At 38.0% G+C, this 19,917-nt stretch overlaps 1 protein-coding gene across 5 annotated transcripts in view; it reads left to right on the forward strand.

Annotated features, from left to right (window-relative positions):
* The window catches only part of rgs3a (regulator of G protein signaling 3a), a 354,609-nt gene that overhangs the window by 25,319 nt on the left and 309,373 nt on the right, over nt 1-19,917 (forward strand). For 4 of the 5 annotated variants that reach the window (XM_061876388.1, XM_061876386.1, XM_061876385.1 and 1 more), the window contains exons 3-7: nt 145-203; nt 3,577-3,671; nt 3,788-3,856; nt 6,004-6,064; nt 10,337-10,421. In XM_061876388.1, coding sequence (XP_061732372.1) covers nt 162-203; nt 3,577-3,671; nt 3,788-3,856; nt 6,004-6,064; nt 10,337-10,421 — 352 coding nt within the window. In that variant the 5' untranslated portion in view covers nt 145-161. Of the gene's footprint in view, nt 1-144; nt 204-3,576; nt 3,672-3,787; nt 3,857-6,003; nt 6,065-10,336; nt 10,422-15,132; nt 15,239-19,917 lie in introns of those variants that run through there. The other variant, XM_061876390.1, reaches the window with a different exon arrangement.

Below are 19,917 nucleotides of genomic sequence, written 5' to 3' on the forward strand. Positions count from 1 at the left end.
ATGATTTCTATTCATAATTAACTGCCCTCCAATGCATGCATCTATAATTAAATAGTTTTCTTTTAAATCAATGCACATCTCTCGACCATGACTTGGGGAGGACTGATCATTCTCTTAATCAGCTATTTTCCCTCCTTTTGGCAGTTTTAGAGGCACGAGGAATGTTGGACGCGCATCATGGGTCATGTGACTCTTATGTCAAGGTATGATTGTGTTGTTCGCTGTCATTTCCTGGCTGCTTTAATACTATACTGTATTTTATGCTGCCTTTTTTATTTTTTTTATTTTTTTTGCTGCAGCTGTTACATATACTGTAATATTGTCCATGGTAATTGGGATTTGTTATATATTGTATAATTATATAAAAATATAATATGATATAATAATATATCTGCATATATTATGTACTTTATATATAATTTGTAACTATTACATATATGTTATATTGTGTATTGTTACTATGGTACATTTTTAGTCTACTTAATACTTACAGTTTCCTTTCCATCCTTACCCTTTCCAACCTTTGTAACTGAATACCATGAATTGATTAACGTGGACCCCGACTTAAACAAGTTGAAAAATGTATTCGGGTGTTACCATTTAGTGGTCAATTTTACGGATTATGTACTGAAGTGTGCAATCTACTAATAAAAGTTTCAATCAATCAATCAATCAAAGCTACTGTGAACAACAATTTACCTTGTGGATCAGTAAAGTTTGTCTAGGTCTAGGTCTAAGTCCAAGTCTAAGTCTACATATTCTGTATCTTTTACCTTGTGGATCAGTAAAGTTTGTCTAGGTCTAGGTCTAAGTCCAAGTCTAAATCTACATATTCTGTATCCTGGGACTGCTTCTGTGCGTTGGCATGTTTGAACTTGGCTGCTTGAATAACATTAAATAGAATAATACATTCATTGTAAAATACATTGTATATAAAATAATATGGAAAATATCAAATAAGATACAAACCAATAAAATATATATATAATATGAAATATCAATAAATTTAATTTTCTTCTGGGTTGGACTCCAGCTTACCTGCGACACTCGTGAGCATACGCTGTATGGAAATTGAATACAAAATAAAATAATATGTAAAATAATCAGATAAAATATAAACAAATATATATGATTTAAAACGAGCCTGGGCAATTATTTTGACTTGAAGGGCCAACTTTAGAGAAAAACATGTGTCTGGGAGCCGGTGTATCTGATTTTCAGGAACACTAATAAAAAACCCACACAATAATGTCTGATTGAATGCTAAAAATGTTATGTAAAAAATTAAAAATGTATTCATTTTTTTTACTGAATAAGACACCTAGAACATGTACATGAAAATAAAGAATCTGGGATTTACAATACATGTGCTTTGTGGACTTGGAGAAGGCATTCGACCATGTTCCTCGGGAAGTCCTGTGGGGAGTGCTCAGAGAGTCTGGGGTATCGGACTGTCTTATTGTGGCGGTCCGCTCCCAGTACGATCAGTGCCAGAGCTTGGTCCGCATTGCCGGCAGTAAGTCGAACACATTTCCGGTGAGGGTTGGACTCTGCCAAGGCTGTCCTTTGTCACCGATTCTGTTCATAACTTTTATGGACAGAATATCTAGGCGTAGTCAAGGCGTTGAGGAGTTCCGGTTTGGTCTCTGCTTTTTGCAGATGATGTGGTCCTGATGGCTTCATCTGACCGGGATCTTCAGCTCTCACTGGATCGGTTCGCAGCCGAGTTTGAAGCGACCGGAATGAGAATCAGCACCTCCAAGTCCGAGTCCATGGTTCTCGCCCGGAAAAGGGTGGAATGCCATCTTCGGGTTGGGGAGGAGACCCTGCCCCAAGTGGAGGAGTTCAATTACCTAGGAGTCTTGTTCACGAGTGAGGGAAGAGTAAGTCGTGAGATCGACAGGCGGATCGGTGCGGAGTCTTCAGTAATGCGGACGTTGTACCGATCCGTTGTGGTGAAGAAGGAGCTGAGCCGGAAGGCAAAGCTCTCAATTTACCGGTCGATCTACGTTCCCATCCTCACCTATGGTCATGAGCTTTGGGTCTTGACCGAAAGGATAAGATCACGGGTACAAGCGGCCAAAATGAGTTTCCTCCGCCGTGTGGCGGGGCTCTCCCTTAGAGATAGGGTGAGAAGCTCTGCCATCCGGGAGGAACTCAAAGTAAAGCCGCTGCTCCTTCACATCGAGAGGAGCCAGATGAGGTGGTTCGGGCATCTGGTCAGGATGCCACCCGAACGCCTCCCTAGGGAGGTGTTTAGGGCACGTCCATCCGGTAGGAGACCACAGGGAAGACCCAGGACACGTTGGGAAGACTATGTCTCCCGGCTGGCCTGGGAACGCCTCGGGATCTCCCGGGAAGAGCTAGACGAAGTGGCTGGGGAGAGTGTAGTCTGGGTTTCCCTGCTTAGGCTGTTGCCCCCGCGAACCGACCTCGGATAATCGGAAGAAGATGGATGGATGGATGGATTTACAATATTACCTATGAACGATAAAACACTGAATATTGACAGCATATGAACGTCACACCCCCTCTCAATCGATCGACATATTTTACAATCAAGCAAAATGCAACAAAAATGCAACAAACACAGCGAAATATGAACGCGGAGGGTAAAAACCCCCCACCTACAATCTGTTATATCTGATATATCACTAAGCTTTAAAACTTTGTTGTAAAAATCTTCTTCCGCGTCTGTCCCTGACACCCACATTTCAGGCTGGCTGCTCTGGAAACAATCTGTGGAAACGCTCTCCAACCAAACTGCTTGGTGCCTCATCTGAGCTGCTGTGACTTAGATTACTATAGTAACTAATTAGATGACCATAGTAACTAGTATATCAGGCAAAAGCGCATATTACAACTATTGAAATACTTTGAATAGTTCAAGACTTGCGGTCATTTGAAAACATCACTGCACATCACAATGGCAGCTACAGTTTCCATCTTAAAGATCTGAAAAAAATATTTGGGAATGTACGGCGGGACGGATTGAAAAGTTTAGATGGTCTGATATAAAATATAAATAAATTGCATTTTATTGTCTTTTCTGCACCCTGATATCGCCCAAAGTCAGATGGGATAGACTCCAGCTCTCCCATGACCTCGAAGATGGGAAACCGTGGAAAAAAAATTATTCAATTGACTTTTTTACCTAATTATATTTAGCTCAACTCATCAATGGTGTTAGATAAGTTAAACAATTATCAATTAAAATACATTTGATTAAATAAACCTTCTACTCACCAAAAGTCAGCTGGTATAAATGACCCTGAAGAAGGGAAAAAATAGAAAATAAATAGTTTTCTTTAATTTTTACCTAATTGTATTTAAGTCAACTATTCAGTGGCGTTAAATAAGTTATACAATTTCCATTTCAAATAAATTAGGATAAATAAATCCTCTCTGCCAAAGCCAGCTTTGATAGGCTCCAGCCATCTGTGTGTATTCTATTCAATTATAAAACTGAACATTTTAAGACTGTTCCACCAGGCATTACTGTGGTGATTCACATGTTTAGAGTTTATTAAATACGCTGTTTTTATTATTGGAAAGTTAACTGGCTTGTCTTCTCAGGTGGGTATGTTTCCAGACAGTGACCCCAGTGAGCGACAGAAGACGCCGATGGTTCCTCAGTGTAGGAATCCCATCTTCCTCCATACTTTTCATTTGTAAGCAATCGCACATTCTTATTTTCCCTTGCGTTTTTTTTCAAATAAAAGCTAAATACTCTACTGTCTGTAAAAGGTTAAAGAACTGCTGACATGCTGGATTTCTATTATTGCAGCACAGTCTGTGATCAGGACCTTCACAAGCGACTGCTTTTCACAGTGTGGAATTCTGACTCCACCACCAGGTATGTGCAGAAATTTAGCTTAGTGGACACAATAAAATTATTGTACTAAAATGCTGATATTTAATGTTATCGCTTTCCTTTCTGCACATTTTGTTCTGTGTGAGTGCGTTACTCTCGCCTCCCTGCCTCGGCAGAATAAAAACAAGGTCAAAGCTAGGGATGGAGAAAATATGCCGAATAACTCACCCTTTTTTCACTATGAAGATGGGAACCAAAAGTAAAATGCCTAAAAAATACTTTGCTTTATGATGTCCACGTGTGTATCTCTTTTCATGCACACAATTGCTGCTTTTGGGCCCAAACACGAATGTTAGAAAGGATTACAGTGCAGTGACGGCCTGAGTTTGGCTCAAGATAAAGACGTTTTTTTTTGGGGCCGTTTCTGGGACAGAGATTAAAGGCTCATCTTTGGTAAGCAATTAAGCTTTATTCACACCAAATGTCCGCTGCTATTTATTAAGAACGACCAGGAAACGGACCAGGACAGACGGCTTTTCGACTATTTTGTATGTCCTTTTTATTATAAGTACAACTATTATGCTATACTTTGCAATAAGCCCACAATTGGTTTATTCACACTTCAAAATACATTGTCATTTTCTGTTTAGGCAGCGAACACACAAATCAGATACCCAAACAATCCGATATCATCCCATGTGTTGCTAAGCCTTGGCTATTACGGTCAAAGTTTTTCATAAAAGAAAGTGGATTTCTGAAAGTGAAACCCAATCTCTTCCATTTGATTATTGATATCAAATTATTTATCAAATCTTGTAAATGCTTAAACATAGAAAAACCTTTAAATTATTTGAGGATTTTTTTTTTAGATCCATTCTTTTTGTATTTATCTATTTCTTCTTTTTGGTATTTAAATATTTTTTTTGTATTTATGCTTTTGTAAAATCCGGCCCGCGGGAAGTCCCAAGTTAAAAAAAAAAAAAAAAAAAAAAAAAAAAAAAAGATTTTTTTTTTTTTCAATTATTTTTTAAAATCTGTCCTTTCAAATCCTTTTTACCAATTGTTACTGTCAGTGTCCCCTAGCCGCTCAGTCTAAAAATGCATTTTCCCATCGATAACGTGACATCATCGCGCTCGGAATATATATATATATATATATATATGTATGTGTGTGTATATATATGTGTATATATATGTGTATATATATATATACATGTGTATGTGTGTATATATATATATATATATGTATGTATGTGTGTGTGTGTGTATATATATGTGTATATATATATATATATATGTGTATGTGTGTATATATATATATATATATATATATATATATATATGTATATATGTATGTATGTATGTATATGTGTGTGTGTATGTATGTATGTATATACACAGCCCGGCCCTCGGCCACGTTCTTTTAACCCAATGTGGCCCCCGAGCCAAAAAGTTTGGAGACACCTGCTCTAAAAATGTTTTGTTTGTATAAAGATGTTGATCATTTAACCCTGTGAACATCTGCCATGTTGAAACGTTTACCCTTGATTGTTTATTCACTGTCAATATATGCCTTTTGTGTGTTCAGTTGTTCAATTGTGGGCAACCAGCAGACGGATGTTAATGATGTCATCATTTTTCTATCCTTTCATTGGCTGCTGGTTGGACCGAGCTAAGCATAGAACTGCAATTATCAGCCAAGCGAGCTATGTGTTTTAAACCGTACCTTCTTTGTATGTATGTATGTATGTATGTATCTGTCTATCCATCATTTATGTATGTATGTATCTGTCTGTCTATCATTTACCATTTATCATTCATGAGTTTGAACTTTGAAATAAAATAAAATGTAAAAGTGGCTGCGTCTGTCTTACAGGCAGTCTTTTGGCTGGTACTCAATGTAAAAAAAAATATATATTTTATTGAATGAGTCTACTTTCTTTCATGCAAGGACAACATTTTTTTGACACAAAATATCCTTTGTGGTTTTGTTGCAAGGCCCTTTTTATTTCAACACTGAGTTTGTCCTTAGGTACTCTGCCGAATGAGATGCTTCAAAAGGTGGACCATCTGTGTCTTGAAATGAAGACAAGATACTTGTGTGTTAATGAAAATAACCTTTTTTTTTTTTAAATCCACACCGACCATATTAATCAATAGCTTTTAATGACCTTTGTGTGTTTGCGCAGGTTGAGTGTGTTGCTGGGCTGCATGAGCTTTGGCGTGCGCACCCTCATACAAGCACGGAAGGTGTGTCTACGCTCTTACCAGTACATTCTGACTATTCAATGACCTTTATGTAAGCGTGTGTGTGTGAGTGAAATGTGAGTGCGTATTGTATATCCAACAGAGCATGAATCCAACATTTTAGTTCAGTGTGAATAAATTGCACTGGCCTCATTACCACCACTTGAATCACCAGACTTACAGGATGTTCATACAGTTGTTTAATTTTTGTAGAAAAAAACAGCAAATTTCTGGCTTTAAAGTTAAAAAACACTAAAGGAAATCAAGATATGGAATCCCTCACTTCTGGAAAAAAAATATTTGGCCATACTTTTATAATTTAAACATATATTCAGTATTTTTTATGCATTTTTCCAACTGCATCCTATTAAATTATTGCAAGAACAGGCCCAAAAACATAAATTAAAGTTAATAAATTGCTAGTTATATGCAATAAATACCTCTCTGCCTCAAGCTGGCAACACATTTTTGTAGTTTGATAGCTTTATAGTATAATACTTTTCAACAGTTGTCTTTGTTACCAGGTAGAATGTAAATCTTTTGTGTTTAGAAGCAATAAAATGCAGGCCCTTAAAATGAAGAAACATTTGTTGAGTTGCAGGTTGGTCACATAATTCAATTTCAAGTTAGTGAGTATATGCATAGTTAACAATGCAGGCTAAGAAGTTGTTTTTATCTTTACATTTTTATTATTGTAAAGTATTTCTCATTATTGTTCTTCCGGGATACATTCATAATCTATCATTAAAATACAGGCCCTTAAAATTGAGTTACAACTGTTGTGTGACAATCATAATTCAAGTTAGCGATATTCAAATAAATGAAAAGCTAGCAGTACAAGCTAGCACAATGTTTTTGTAGCTTAATATTTGTTGTATAATAGAATTTTGAACAATATTGATAAATACTATGCTAAAGTCTTGGGAGAGCAGACAAAATAATAATGAATAATAAACATACATGAAATTCATTTGCTCACATCTTTATTTTGTTTTTAATCTACTCATATTCCAGCCCTTTGTTGCCAGGTAGAAAATAAATATTTCTTGATGTGTTCATAATTATTCAATAAAGTGCAGGCTCCATTGTTGTTTGACAGGTGGATTAAACAATCATAATTCAAGTTAGCGATATTCAAATAAATGTATAACTAGCAGCGCACGTTAGTGAGTTGTTTTTGGAGCTTCACATTTTTGGTATAGTATAGCATTTTTCCAGTGCTACTCATGTCTTGTAAGAATGGACAAAATATTGATAAATCATAAAACAACATTAAAATGCATTCAAGATGCATTTTTTCTCATTTTAGAAAAATATATTCCAGGTAGGAAAGTACTCTGTCTTCATGCGCTCATAATCAATCAATCAATCAATCAATCAATCAATCAATCAATCAATCAATCAATCAATCAATCAATCAATCAATCAATGTTTATTTATATAGCCCTGAATCACAAGTGTCTCAAAGGGCTGCACAAACCACAACGACATCTGCGGTACAGAGCCTACATAAGGGCAAGGAAAAACTCACCGCAGTGGGATGTCGGTGACAGTGACCATGAAAAACCTTGGAGAGGACAGCATATGTGGGCAACCCACCCGCAAAGCAATGGATGTCGAGCGGGTCTAACATGATATTGTGAAAGTCCAGTCCATAGTGGATCCAACATAGCAGTGAGAGTCCGGTCCATAGTGGATCCAATATAGTAGTGAGAGTCCCGTCCATAGTGGGGCCAGCAGGAGACCATCCCAAGCGGAGACGGATCAGCAGCGCAGAGATGACCCAAACCGATGCACAGGCGAGTGGTCCGTTCTGGGTCCCGACTCTGGTCAGCACTTCATCCATGGCCACCGGACCTGTGTCCCCCCGCCCCCCTCCACAAGGGAGAGGGGGGCAGAGGAGAAAAAGAAAAGAAACGGCAGATCAACTGGTCTAAAAAAGGGGGTCTATTTAAAGGCTAGAGTATACAAATTAGTTTTAAGATGGGACTTAAATGCTTCTACTGAGGTAGGGCATTCCAGAATACTGGAGCCCGAATAGAAAACGCTTTATAGCCCGCAGACTTTTTTTGGGGCTCTGGGAATCACTAATAAGCCAGAGTTGACAAAATAATTAATTGCTAAAATACAGTCCCTTAAAATTTAGGTAGATATGTTGTGTAGGTCTAAACAGAATTCAAGTGTGCAAGTTTGCAATAGTCAATTAATCGAATTGTATCAAATTTATTTAGAAAATACATATTTTTTTATCCAATTAAATGTCAACACTGTATTGCTCGTCAGAATTGTTAAAAATGGAGGAACAAGCACATGCTTGAACCAATTAGAAGTTAGCCAGTTAGCATTGATTGATTGATTGACACTTTTATTAGTAGATTGCACAGTTCAGTACATATTCCGTACAATTGACCACTAAATGGTAACACCCGAATAGTTTTTCAACTTGTTTAAGTCCATGTAAATCAATTCATGGTACAAATATATACTATCAGCATAATACAGTCATCACACAGGTTAATCATCAGAGTATAGACATGGAAATATTGACCTTATTTACAATCCGGGGGGTGGGGTGAGGAGGGTTTGGTTGATAGCAGTACTTCAGTCATCAACAATTGCATCATCAAAGAAATGGACATTGAAACAGTGTAGGTCGGACTTAGTAGGATATGTACAGCGAGCAGAGAACATAGTGAGTTCAGATAGCATAAGAACAAGTATAGACATTAGAAATACATTTGATTATTTACATTTGGTTATATACAATCCGGGGAGATGGGATGTGGAGGGGTGTGGTTGTTAGTTAATGGTTGAAGTTGCCTGGAGGTGTTTTATTCAATCAATCAATCAATCAATGTTTACTTATATAGCCCTAAATCACGAGTGTCTCAAAGGGCTGCACAAACCACTACGACATCCTCGGTAGGCCCACATAAGGGCAAGGAAAACTCACACCCAGTAGGACGTCGGTGACAATGATGACTATGAGAACCTTGGAGAGGAGGAAAGCAATGGATGTCGAGCGGGTCCAACATGATACTGTGAAAGTTCAATCCATAATGGATCCAACACAGTCGCGAGAGTCCAGTCCAAAGCGGATCCAACACAGCAGCAAGAGTCCCGTTCACAGCGGAGCTAGCAGGAAACCATCCCAAGCGGAGGCGGATCAGCAGCGCAGAGATGTCCCCAGCCGATACACAGGCAAGTAGTACATGGCCACCGGATCGGACCGGACCCCCTCCACAAGGGAGAGTGGGACATAGAAGAAAAAGAAAAGAAACGGCAGATCAACTGGTCTAAAAAAGGGAGTCTATTTAAAGGCCAGAGTATACAAATTAGTTTTAAGGTGAGACTTAAATGCTTCTTATAGATGGCACAATCTAGCTATCAGTCACAGGTAGTTACATTTATAGCAACTAATGTGTTTTTATGGTTTTATAGATGTTTTTTTCAAGCCTACAATTTTTAATGCGACTAAAATTCAGTTATGCTAAATTAAGCTAAGCTAAGCACTCGTTTAGGGGATATGGTGAGCATTTGCCAACACGGCTTTGCTTTCCTTTCAACTCCTTTCACCCCAACAACATCATTCCTTTTTAAAAAACAAACAAACTATTTTTCTGACGGATAAAGAATGACATTGTCTCGTTTAAATCCCTCCCCTGACTCTCCAGTGCATACTGTAACGTCCCGCCCCCCTCCCCCTTTGTGAACCACTGCCTGCAGAAATCTGTCCACTCAGATAAGATGCTTTTAAAGTAGAGATTATTGTCACTGTCCACTGCAACGCATTATTTAGCACAATAAGGCAAGCTTGTGTGTGTGTGTGTGTGTGTGTGTGTGTCATTGCTGCCGCTGTAAGTGTGTGACCAACACTAAAATGACGTATGCGCTTCGGACATGTCCATGTTTGCATGACCGTGTCTACATCACTCAGATTATAAATCAGACGCCTGCTGCCTCAGCCCGGCATAGCTTTATGTAACACACACACATACACACACACACACGCACACACACACACACACACACACACACACACACACACACACACACACACACACACACACACACACCCACACACTCATGTACCATCTGGCTCACAAGGCAGAAGTGCAAAAGAGAAAGAGGGTGGGGGGGTCCATCAACTGCAGGAATAATAAAGGAAAAGGATTGTGAATAGTGACTTTTTAAGCAGGAGAGGGCATGCTATTGGATTAACGTTTTAAATCTCGGCGCTCACACACGTCTATTGTTGACTCGTGCACACTCTAGGAGGTCCGAGGATGGTACTACCTGCTCGGGGAGGAAGTGGGGAGGAGGAAGCACCTTCGAGTGCAACGCACCTCGCACGTCACAGGTAAGCATCATTTACTTCAAACTCTTTTAAGTTAAGTTAAAAGAAAAAAAAAGTGAATATTCTTAACACTTTTATAAACTGGGCCCTTATGGATCTCCGACACCTTTATTGTTTTTTTTTTTTGTTGTAGTAATTTTTTAAACTGTCATAGCTCAAAAAATAACTATAACTGATGAATGCATCTGAAATTGATCTACAGATTTAAGCGTTAAAAGTAAAAAAATATATATATATGTATGATTATTTTAAGCACTTTTATAAGTGGGAGCCTTTTGGATCCCTGAGACCTTTAGCGAAATTTTTTGGTGTTATTTTTTAAACTGTCATAGCTCAAAAAAAACAAAAAAAAACTAACTGATGAATGGATCTAAAATGTATCTACAGATCTAAGTGTTAAAATAATAATAAAATAAAAGTACAATTATTTTTAACACTTTTATAAGTGGGATCATTTTGGATCCCTGAGACCTTTAGTGTGATTTTTGTTTATGTTCTTATTTATTAAACTGTCATAGCTCAAAAATAATAAAGAATAGCTGATGGATAGATCTGAAATTGATTTACTACAGAGTTAAGCGTTAAAAGTAAATAAATTTTTTTTTTTTTTTTATAAGTGGGACCCTTTTGGATCCCCAAAACCTTTAGTGTGATTTTGTTTTGTTGTTATTTTTTAAACTGTCATAGCTCAACAAATAACAACTATAACTGATGGATACATATAAAATTGATCTACAGAGTAAAGCATAAAAAGTAAAAAAAAAAAAAAAAAAAAAAGGTAAATGAAGACTTTTATATAAGTGGGACTGTTTTGGATCCTCGAGACCTTTATTGTGATTTTTTTTTATTTTTTTTTAAATTGTCGTAGCTCAAAAAATAATAAACACATATAACTGATGTATGGATCTGAAATTAATTTTCAAAAGTGTTAAAAGTAAAAAAAAAAAAAAAAAATGGTGACTTTTTTTATTTAAGTGGGACCCTTTTGGATCACCAATATTTAAGCGTTAAAAGTATATATAAAAAAAGGGATGAGTATTCTTAACACTTTTATAAGTGGGACCCTTTTGGATCCCCGAGACCTTGAGTGTTTTTTTTTTTTTGTGTGTGTTATTTTTTTAAACTGTCATAGCTCAAAAATAATAAACAACTACATAACTGTTTGATGCATCTGAAAATTATCTACAGATTTAAGCGTTAAATGTTAAAAGTAAAGAAAAAAAGTATGACTATTTTATCTTTAGTGTGATTTTTTTTTGTTTGTTTGTTTTTTAAACTGTCACAGCTCAAACAATAATAAACAGCTATGGCTATAACAATTTTGCTGCTTGAGTTAAGAATGTACATAGTAGAGCCAGGAAAGTAGCCTGCAAGCAAACAAAGGATATAAAACCATGTTTTTCTTTCTTTTGGTTCGGAGAATGTATTTTTTATCTTTGCTGTTTGTTTGAACAGAATCAAAAATGGTATGGTCCCCACTATGCAACAAAAGTGCAACATATTGCCAACTTGCAATAGTTTGTGTTTTTTTTTAACAATGCTCTTTCTGTGATTACAAAAAAAAATGTTTTGGTTTGTGTGTTTGTTTATTGCGTTTTATTTCCAAGAACATTGAACAGTTTAGACCAGGGGTGTCAAAAGTATGGCCGAACAGGTTTTATCCGTTCTTCGGGATGAGTTTGCTATGTTTAAAAATGAGCCAGAATTTTTGAATGAAAGAAACTACTGTTCTAAATGTGTTCACTAGATGTCACAATAGCAATTCTTTGTAGATGATGCTATATATGCAAAAAAACAAAAACATGATGTTTGTGCACCAGTCCAGGAAAATGAGCAAACAACATAAATAACATACTGTGACATGATTTTGATATTATTCTTTCATCTTGATAAATTGAAAATTACCACCAATGAGTTGACTGATGGACATTATCACATAATTTATTCAGAAAGTATAAATAACGATAGAATACTATTAACCGCAACATTTAACTGTAGAAAACCCCACCTAAAACATTATGATTTGCAGAGAATGTGCTTGTTCTATTTTCAAACAAAAAAAACAATCTGAAGTTGTCTTTATTTCTAAGTTATCGTGCCGTGATTTTACCAATCCGGCCCACTTGGGAGTAGATTTTTCTCCATGTGGCCCCCGTTCTAAAATGAGTTTGAGACCCCTGGTTTCGACCAAGAATGATGTCAATGGGACTTGCCAACAGCTGTAATGTTAAAGGGGGAATTGCACGTTTTTGGAATATTGTTCATCGTTCACAATCATTATGAGAGATAAGAAGACAGATGTATTTTGGAGTCAATCGGAGGTGCTCTATTCCGCCCATAAAGCCCTCTCAATAACTATCCAAAAAGCGCCAACAATAGTCCATTTACATTTCGCAACCTGAATATTAACCAAGTATAGTGATATTGTTATTATAAGGGCTTACGCAGACGAACTATTTTTAGCTAACAAGCTTGTTGCTGCTATTCTGACATCATGAGCTGCTTTTTCGCCTCGGAGCTCATGAAGGTTTATTGTGGATCATAAACAGTGCTTCTCACCTTAACGGTAGAAGGATGAGGACAGAGTCCGACAAGTTGGTCAACTTTGGCATCCATTTTGAACCCGGAAATGACAAGAAAGACACGAAAAGGCGCTTTTAAACCCACTACTACCGACCACGCAGTCTGATAGTTTATATATCAATTAGGGGTGTGGGAAAAAATCGATTCGAATACAAATCGAATCGTTTAAGTTGTGCAATTCCGAATCGATTCTCATTTAAAAAAAAATATATATATATATTTTTTAATCAATCCAACAAACCACTACACAGCAATACCATAACAATGCAATCCAATTCCAAAACCAAACGTGACCCAGCAACACTCAGAACTGCAATAAACAGAGCAATTGAGAGGAGACACAAACCAAAAGTAAAGAAACAAAAATGAATATCATCAACAACAGCATCAATATTAGTTATAATTTCAGCATAGCAGTGATTAAAAATCCCTCACTGACATTATCATTAGACATTTATAAAAATAATAAAAAAGAACAATAGTGTCACAGTGGCTTACACTTGCATCGCATCTCATAAGCTTGACAACACACTGTGTCTAATGTTTTCACAAAGATAGAATAAGCCATATTTTTGGTCCGTTTAATAGTTAAAACAAATTTACATTATCGCAATCAGTTGATAAAATATTGTCCTTTACAATTATAAAAGCTTTTTTTTTTTTTTTAAATCTACTACTCTGCTAGCATGTCAGCAGACTGGGGTAGATCCTGCTGAAATCCTATGTATTGAATGAATACAGAATCGTTTTGAATCGGAAAAACATCGTTTATGAATCGAATTGAAAAAATCGATATATTATCGAATTGTGACCCCAAGAATCGATATTGAATCGAATTGTGGGACACCCAAAGATTCACAGCCCTAATATCAATGATGAAATATCAACATTGCAACACATGCCAATACGGCCTTTTTAGTTTACTAAATTGCAATTTTAAATTTCCCGGGAGTTTCTTGTTGAAAACGTCGCGGAATGATGACATGTACGCGTGACGTCACGGACTGTAAGGAAATATTAGCGCTGCGCACACACACAGCTAAAAGTCGTCTGCTTTAACCGCATAATTACACAGTATTTTGGACATCTGTGTTACTGAATCTTTTGCAATTTGTTCAATTAATAATGGAGAAGCCAAAGTAGAAAGATGGAGTTGGGAAGCTTTAGCCTTTAGCCACACAAACACACGGTGATTCCTTGTTTAAAATTCCCGGAGGTGAAGGTTTCCTATGGATCAGAGCGGTCAAGCGAACATTGATGCCGACCAAATGTCAACCAGCAGTTTTCGGTGAGAAAATTGTGGTAAAAAGTCGCCACTAAATACCGGCGATCTGCTGAGCTTGTGCCGTCCGTACAGCTGCCGTCGACTTCCCTCAGACACTGGCCTCAAGACACCCGTGGACAAACCCCTCCGACTATCAGGTACTATTAAATGTGTCTAAAAACATCTGAATCCGTCCCAATGCAATCGCCTTTTTTTTTTCTAGCCTTAAACACGAATCTTTCATCCTCGCTCAAATTAATGGGGAAATTGTCGTTTTCTCGGTCCGAATAGCTCTTTTTGTTGGAGGCTCCCATTAAAAACGATGTGAGGAGTCCTCACACGGGTGACGTCGTCGTCTGCGACTTCCGGTACAGGCAAGGCTTTTCTATTAACGACCAAAAGTTGCGAACTTTATCGTCGATGTTCTCTTCTAAATCCTTTCAGCAAAAATATGGCAATATTGCAAAATGATCAAGTATTACACTTAGAATGGACCTGCTATCCCCGCTTGAATAAGAAAATCTCATTTCAGTAGGCCTTTAAACGTGTTCATTCAGAACAGATTCTATTGGATGAGTAAAGAAGACGTATGGGAATCGATGAGGGTGGCGTTGTGGGTCAACTGACTAGGTCAGGAGGTGTGGAAGGAAGCGAGGGATTAAACGGGGGAAAGAAAACGAGTGTGTGGGAGAGTGACAACACAGAGAGGGGAGGGACAAGAGGGAGGGAGGGGTTTCTGGACCAAAGCCCGCCGCGTCACACTCGCCAGAGAGACACGGACGCTTAAACTCCTATTCTGCTTCTGATCTCCTCTTCATGCACGCTGTTACACATACGTGTGTGTGTGTGTGTGTGTGTGTGTGTGTGTGTGTGTGTGTGTGTGTGTGTGTGATGCTTTCACTTACTGTCTTCTAAACTGGGCCGTATAACACGTGTGTGTGATGCTACCCGCCAAAACCGCAGCCTAGACTAGGTGAGTACTCTGTTATCTTCCTTGCGAGTCGTGCGAGTTGAAGAACTTCATGGGTTTTTAGGATGATCCTCCTCCTCCTGCTCTTCCTCCTTCTTGCATCCCCTCACTCCTCCCATCATCCCGCCATCTATTACCGGCAATCATCACTTGTTTACTGCACACACTGTTAATATTACCAATCCCAGTTTGTTGGATCTCATCTGAAACCAGTTGTCTCCCCCCTGACAGACCCTTGCCTCAGACCAACCCCTGGCCCTGCAAGCAACTCAAGTTACCTACAGCCATGGTCCACGACATCATGACTCTTTTACTAGTGGCTGTGATGTAGCCAACTATATAACATTACAAACAGCTCTAAGTATGAGTAGAATCCCCACAATTGTCATATAGAGCAGGGGTGTCAAACTCAGATACAGAGTGGGCCAAAATTTGAAACTGAACAAAGCCGCGGGCCAAGGTTGAACAAATTAACCTTTTAATAGGGACCCAAACAAGTTTTGCATTGAATATTGAACAAGCAAGGCTTATATAACTTTATAGTGACAAGCAAAATTGAGTTTCAAATTATAATTTAAAAATCTCAATGGCGTATCAAATAAAATCTAAATAAAAATTGGGGGTGGTCGGGATTTGGTGGTAGTGGGGGTGTATATTGTAGCGTCCCGGAAGAGTTAGTGCTGCAAGGGGTTCTGGGTATTTCTTCTGTTGTGTTTATGTTCTGTTACGGTGCGGATGTTCTCCTGAAATGTGTTTGTCATTCTTGTTTGGTGTGGGTTCACAATGTGGCGCATATTTGTAACAGCGTTAAAGTTGTTCATACGGCCACCCTCAGTGTGACCTGTATGGCTGTTGAGCAAGTATGCCTTGCATTCACTTGTGTGTGTTAAAGCTGCATGTATTATGTGACTGTGCTGGCATGTTGTTTGTATGGCGGAAAAGCGGACGTGACGGCAAGCTGTAGAGGACTAAAGGCAGTGCCTTAACGGCACGTCCCCCAATATTGTTGTCCGGGTGAACTTTAACTCCTCCCACTGGATCTTTCCTAGTTACCGATCAACCTAACTGTGATTTGAACCCAGTCCTCTTTAAATGGGAGATAGCTGTTTTTGACTAGTAAAACATTTAAAAAACACAACAACCAACTTCTAAAACATTAAAAATGACTCCAAAACACATAAAATGACTCCTAAGAGATGCACAGTGACATCTAAAACGTTAATTACTCTTAAAACACACAATAAGACTCCTAAAACACCTAAAGAGAGTCCTAAAACAATTTAAAAACCGAATGAGGTGTTTGCATCTTTGGCGAGCACATACACTTGGGTGCCTTGTAGGTGAACAGTGAACGTGAATGGAAGACCTGAAGGATAAAATAATTTACGGGTCTTCTTAAAGGGAGATTTCGGGCCCCAATTACATATTTAATTGAGAACCTGTCTCAGTAAACTGTGATATTAAAGCTTAACTCCACCAGCTGAAGCTTCCCTAGTTACTTGATCGATCTGACCGGGATTTGAACCCAGTCCCTTTTGATTGGGAGCAAGCTGTTTAACCATTTTCGGCAGCGGCACTGAACTTCGGGAGTCTCCCGGGAAAATCGTGACGGTTGACAAGTATGAGTATCAGCGGTGAATGCGGTGTTACAGAGGCACCACCACTGAATAATACCGGCGGGCCGGCTCTGATCTTAATTTGATATTACCTCAAGGGCCAAATGAAATTACACGGCGGGCCAAATTTGGCCCGTGGGTCAGAGTTTGACACCCATGATATAGACGGTCTTTGACTAGTGTTTATGTAGTCGGCCCTAAAAATGGCAGCACTTCTGTCTTTGACCGATGTTTTCTTTTGTAAGTCCTAAAAACGTATAGTGCTCCTGTCATATAGAGGATCTTTCACTAGCATTTTTGGAGTAGGTCCTTAAAACATCAGAGGATACAGTGAGGATCTTTGACAAATGTATTTGCTCTAGGTCATATAGAAGAGGGTTTTTGCAGTAGAACCTCAAAAGCAGCAGAGATCTCTTGTCATAGAGGATCTTTGACCTGTGTTTTGTTTAGTAGGTCCTGAAAACTGCAGTGCTCCAGTTGTATAAGATCTTTGACTAGGGTTTTTGTTGTAGGTCACAGTGTTCCTGTCATATAAAGGATCTTTGACTAGAGTTTTTGGGCTCTGAACCGAGGGTGTCGTTGTGGCTTGTGCAGCCCTTTAAGACACTTGAGATTTAGGGATATAACAAACATATATTGATTGATTGATGGATACTACAGTTTATACCGCAAATGTCAAACGCAAGGCCCAGGGGCCAAATCTGGCCGGCCACATTATTTTATGAGGCCCGCGAAAGCCTGGAAAATATATGCGTTAATAAAATGCTTAATCTTTTCCTCACTAGATATATTTGTTCTTTCCAATTTGACAAAAAAAATCATGTATTGCATGCAATTGCATATCTTTTGAAATTCAATATCGTCAAAATCAAAACATTATACTATCATGTATTGCAACATTTTTTTTGTTAAAATAAAGATAAACACAATAGTTAAATATCTGCTTGACTTATGATTCCAAAACAAATCATCAATCAAATTGTATATGTCAGGACTGTGACTTGGATTAGTTTTGCTTCTTCGATGCAGAGAGAATTTGGGACGAGCCAGGCGTGAGTTCAGGTACATGATTAATTTATTAACACACTAAATACAAAAAAACAACAACAAAGGGCGCTCACAAGGAAGCACGAATACTAGGCTACAAAATACAAACATGAAAAAAAAACACTTGCTCGATGGCATGAATAATAATGAACTATAAACAAAAACAGCACGATGGCATGGCTTTGAAAAACTAAAACAAAACACTTACTGTGACAAAAACAAGGGGCATGAACAGCAAGGTGCGTGGCAGGTGGTCGAGGGCATTAAGGATGTGCAGCATAGGTAGGCAAGCATGTAGCAAGTAGTATGCATAAGCAAGCAAAGTTCCCAGGCCGAGGAACAGAAAACAAATGACTTAAATAGTGGCTATGGTGATGAGAAACAGGTGTGGGGCGTGACTTGGAGACCAGGTGGAAACTAATGCGTAACTATCGAAACCAAAATAAAACCAGGAAGTGCAAAACGGGAAACAAGAGTCCAAAAAACAAAACATAACATGATCAAACATAAACCGGATTTACAGGCATGACAGTATACTGTAAAAATTCACAATAGATTTTACGGTTTTAAATTCCGCCGACTGAGGTTTTTTTTTACCATAAAATCAACTTTGGTACAGTTTTTTTCCATATACAGTGAGACAGTAAAACATTAAGTAACAAAAAAAACAAAAAAACTATTTTAAACTATAACATTTTACGGTAAAAAAAACAAAAACTGGCAGCTCTGTTGCTTGACTTTTACTGATAAAAACAGTGGTATGCATTTTCCAATCCATTCCATGTATACCTTTTTTTTGTATGATGTAAAAAACCCACTGCTTTCACTGTAAAATGCTGGTGACTGAGCTGCCGGATTTTAAAGCAATATTTATATATTTTTTTGCAGTTTATATAAAAAAAATATATTGTTAATGTATTATATGCATTCTTGTACATTCATATATTACTCATTGTTAAAAGCGACCCTTTGAGGGCTACAATAACTCCGATGTGGCCCTCAATGAAAACGAGTTTGACACCCCTGGTATATACCATCAACCCATTACACGCCTGTCTATTATTGGTGTGTCTAGTGCAGGGATCCGCAAACTTTTTGACTCAAGGGCCACATTGGTTTAAAAGAATTCGGCCGGGGGCTGGGCTATATGGTCCTTTATAGGCTTAATTGAAGCAGCCACGCCTTAAAAATGAGGATTTTATCACGTGTAAACAAATTAAAGTAATATATTGTATGAATGGATATATAGCCTATATTATTAATCACTGTTTTCTAGTGATGTGCAGAAAATGTGACGACTGAAAAACAAGACTACTGAATAAATCCTTAGAGCCAGTCCTTGTTCTGAAGTAATGGATCAAATTTGCCGACTTCTCTTACACGCGTTGTTTTAACATATCCATCCATTTTTTACTGCTTGTCCCCACATACAGTATGATGCCAACAGTGGCGATTGCTAAAGACTGCAAGGGAAGTTCAGCTTTCTCTAAAATATAAACAAGTAGCAAATATGTTCTTTTGTGTTTGCATTTCATTGACAAAATGCATTAGGATGCGTTTAACTTTTGTGTAAAATAAGCTAATTTGGCGACAGTTGGCGCAAATTTTTTCATTGATGTGATGGCGTCACAATGCTGCAGACAATCATTAGATAAATACTCAAATTTGTCCCGCCCACGGACGCTTTCGTATGATGATTGGATGACCAGTCTAGGCTGAATCCCTTTTTGATTGACAGCAAACTGAGAGAATCTGCAATCTTGAAATGTAAAAAACACTGCCAAAGCATTTTTCAACTTTCAGTCTGTTCTTCCTGTTAATTTGGAGATATTTATAATTTTTCCGGTGAAGTTTTATTTGTAAAATCGAGCATGTTAATAATATCTCGTCTCTGTTATTGGAGACTGTACTCATGTTTAAAGACTAGCTGAAAACTCTTCCCCAGCCTGTTTTACTTTGAGGGGTCTCAAACTCACTTTACCTGGGGGCCACTGGATGCAGAGTCTGGGTGAGGCTGGG

This window comes from Nerophis ophidion, linkage group LG17 (assembly GCF_033978795.1).
Source record: "Nerophis ophidion isolate RoL-2023_Sa linkage group LG17, RoL_Noph_v1.0, whole genome shotgun sequence".
NCBI lineage: Eukaryota > Metazoa > Chordata > Actinopteri > Syngnathiformes > Syngnathidae > Nerophis > Nerophis ophidion.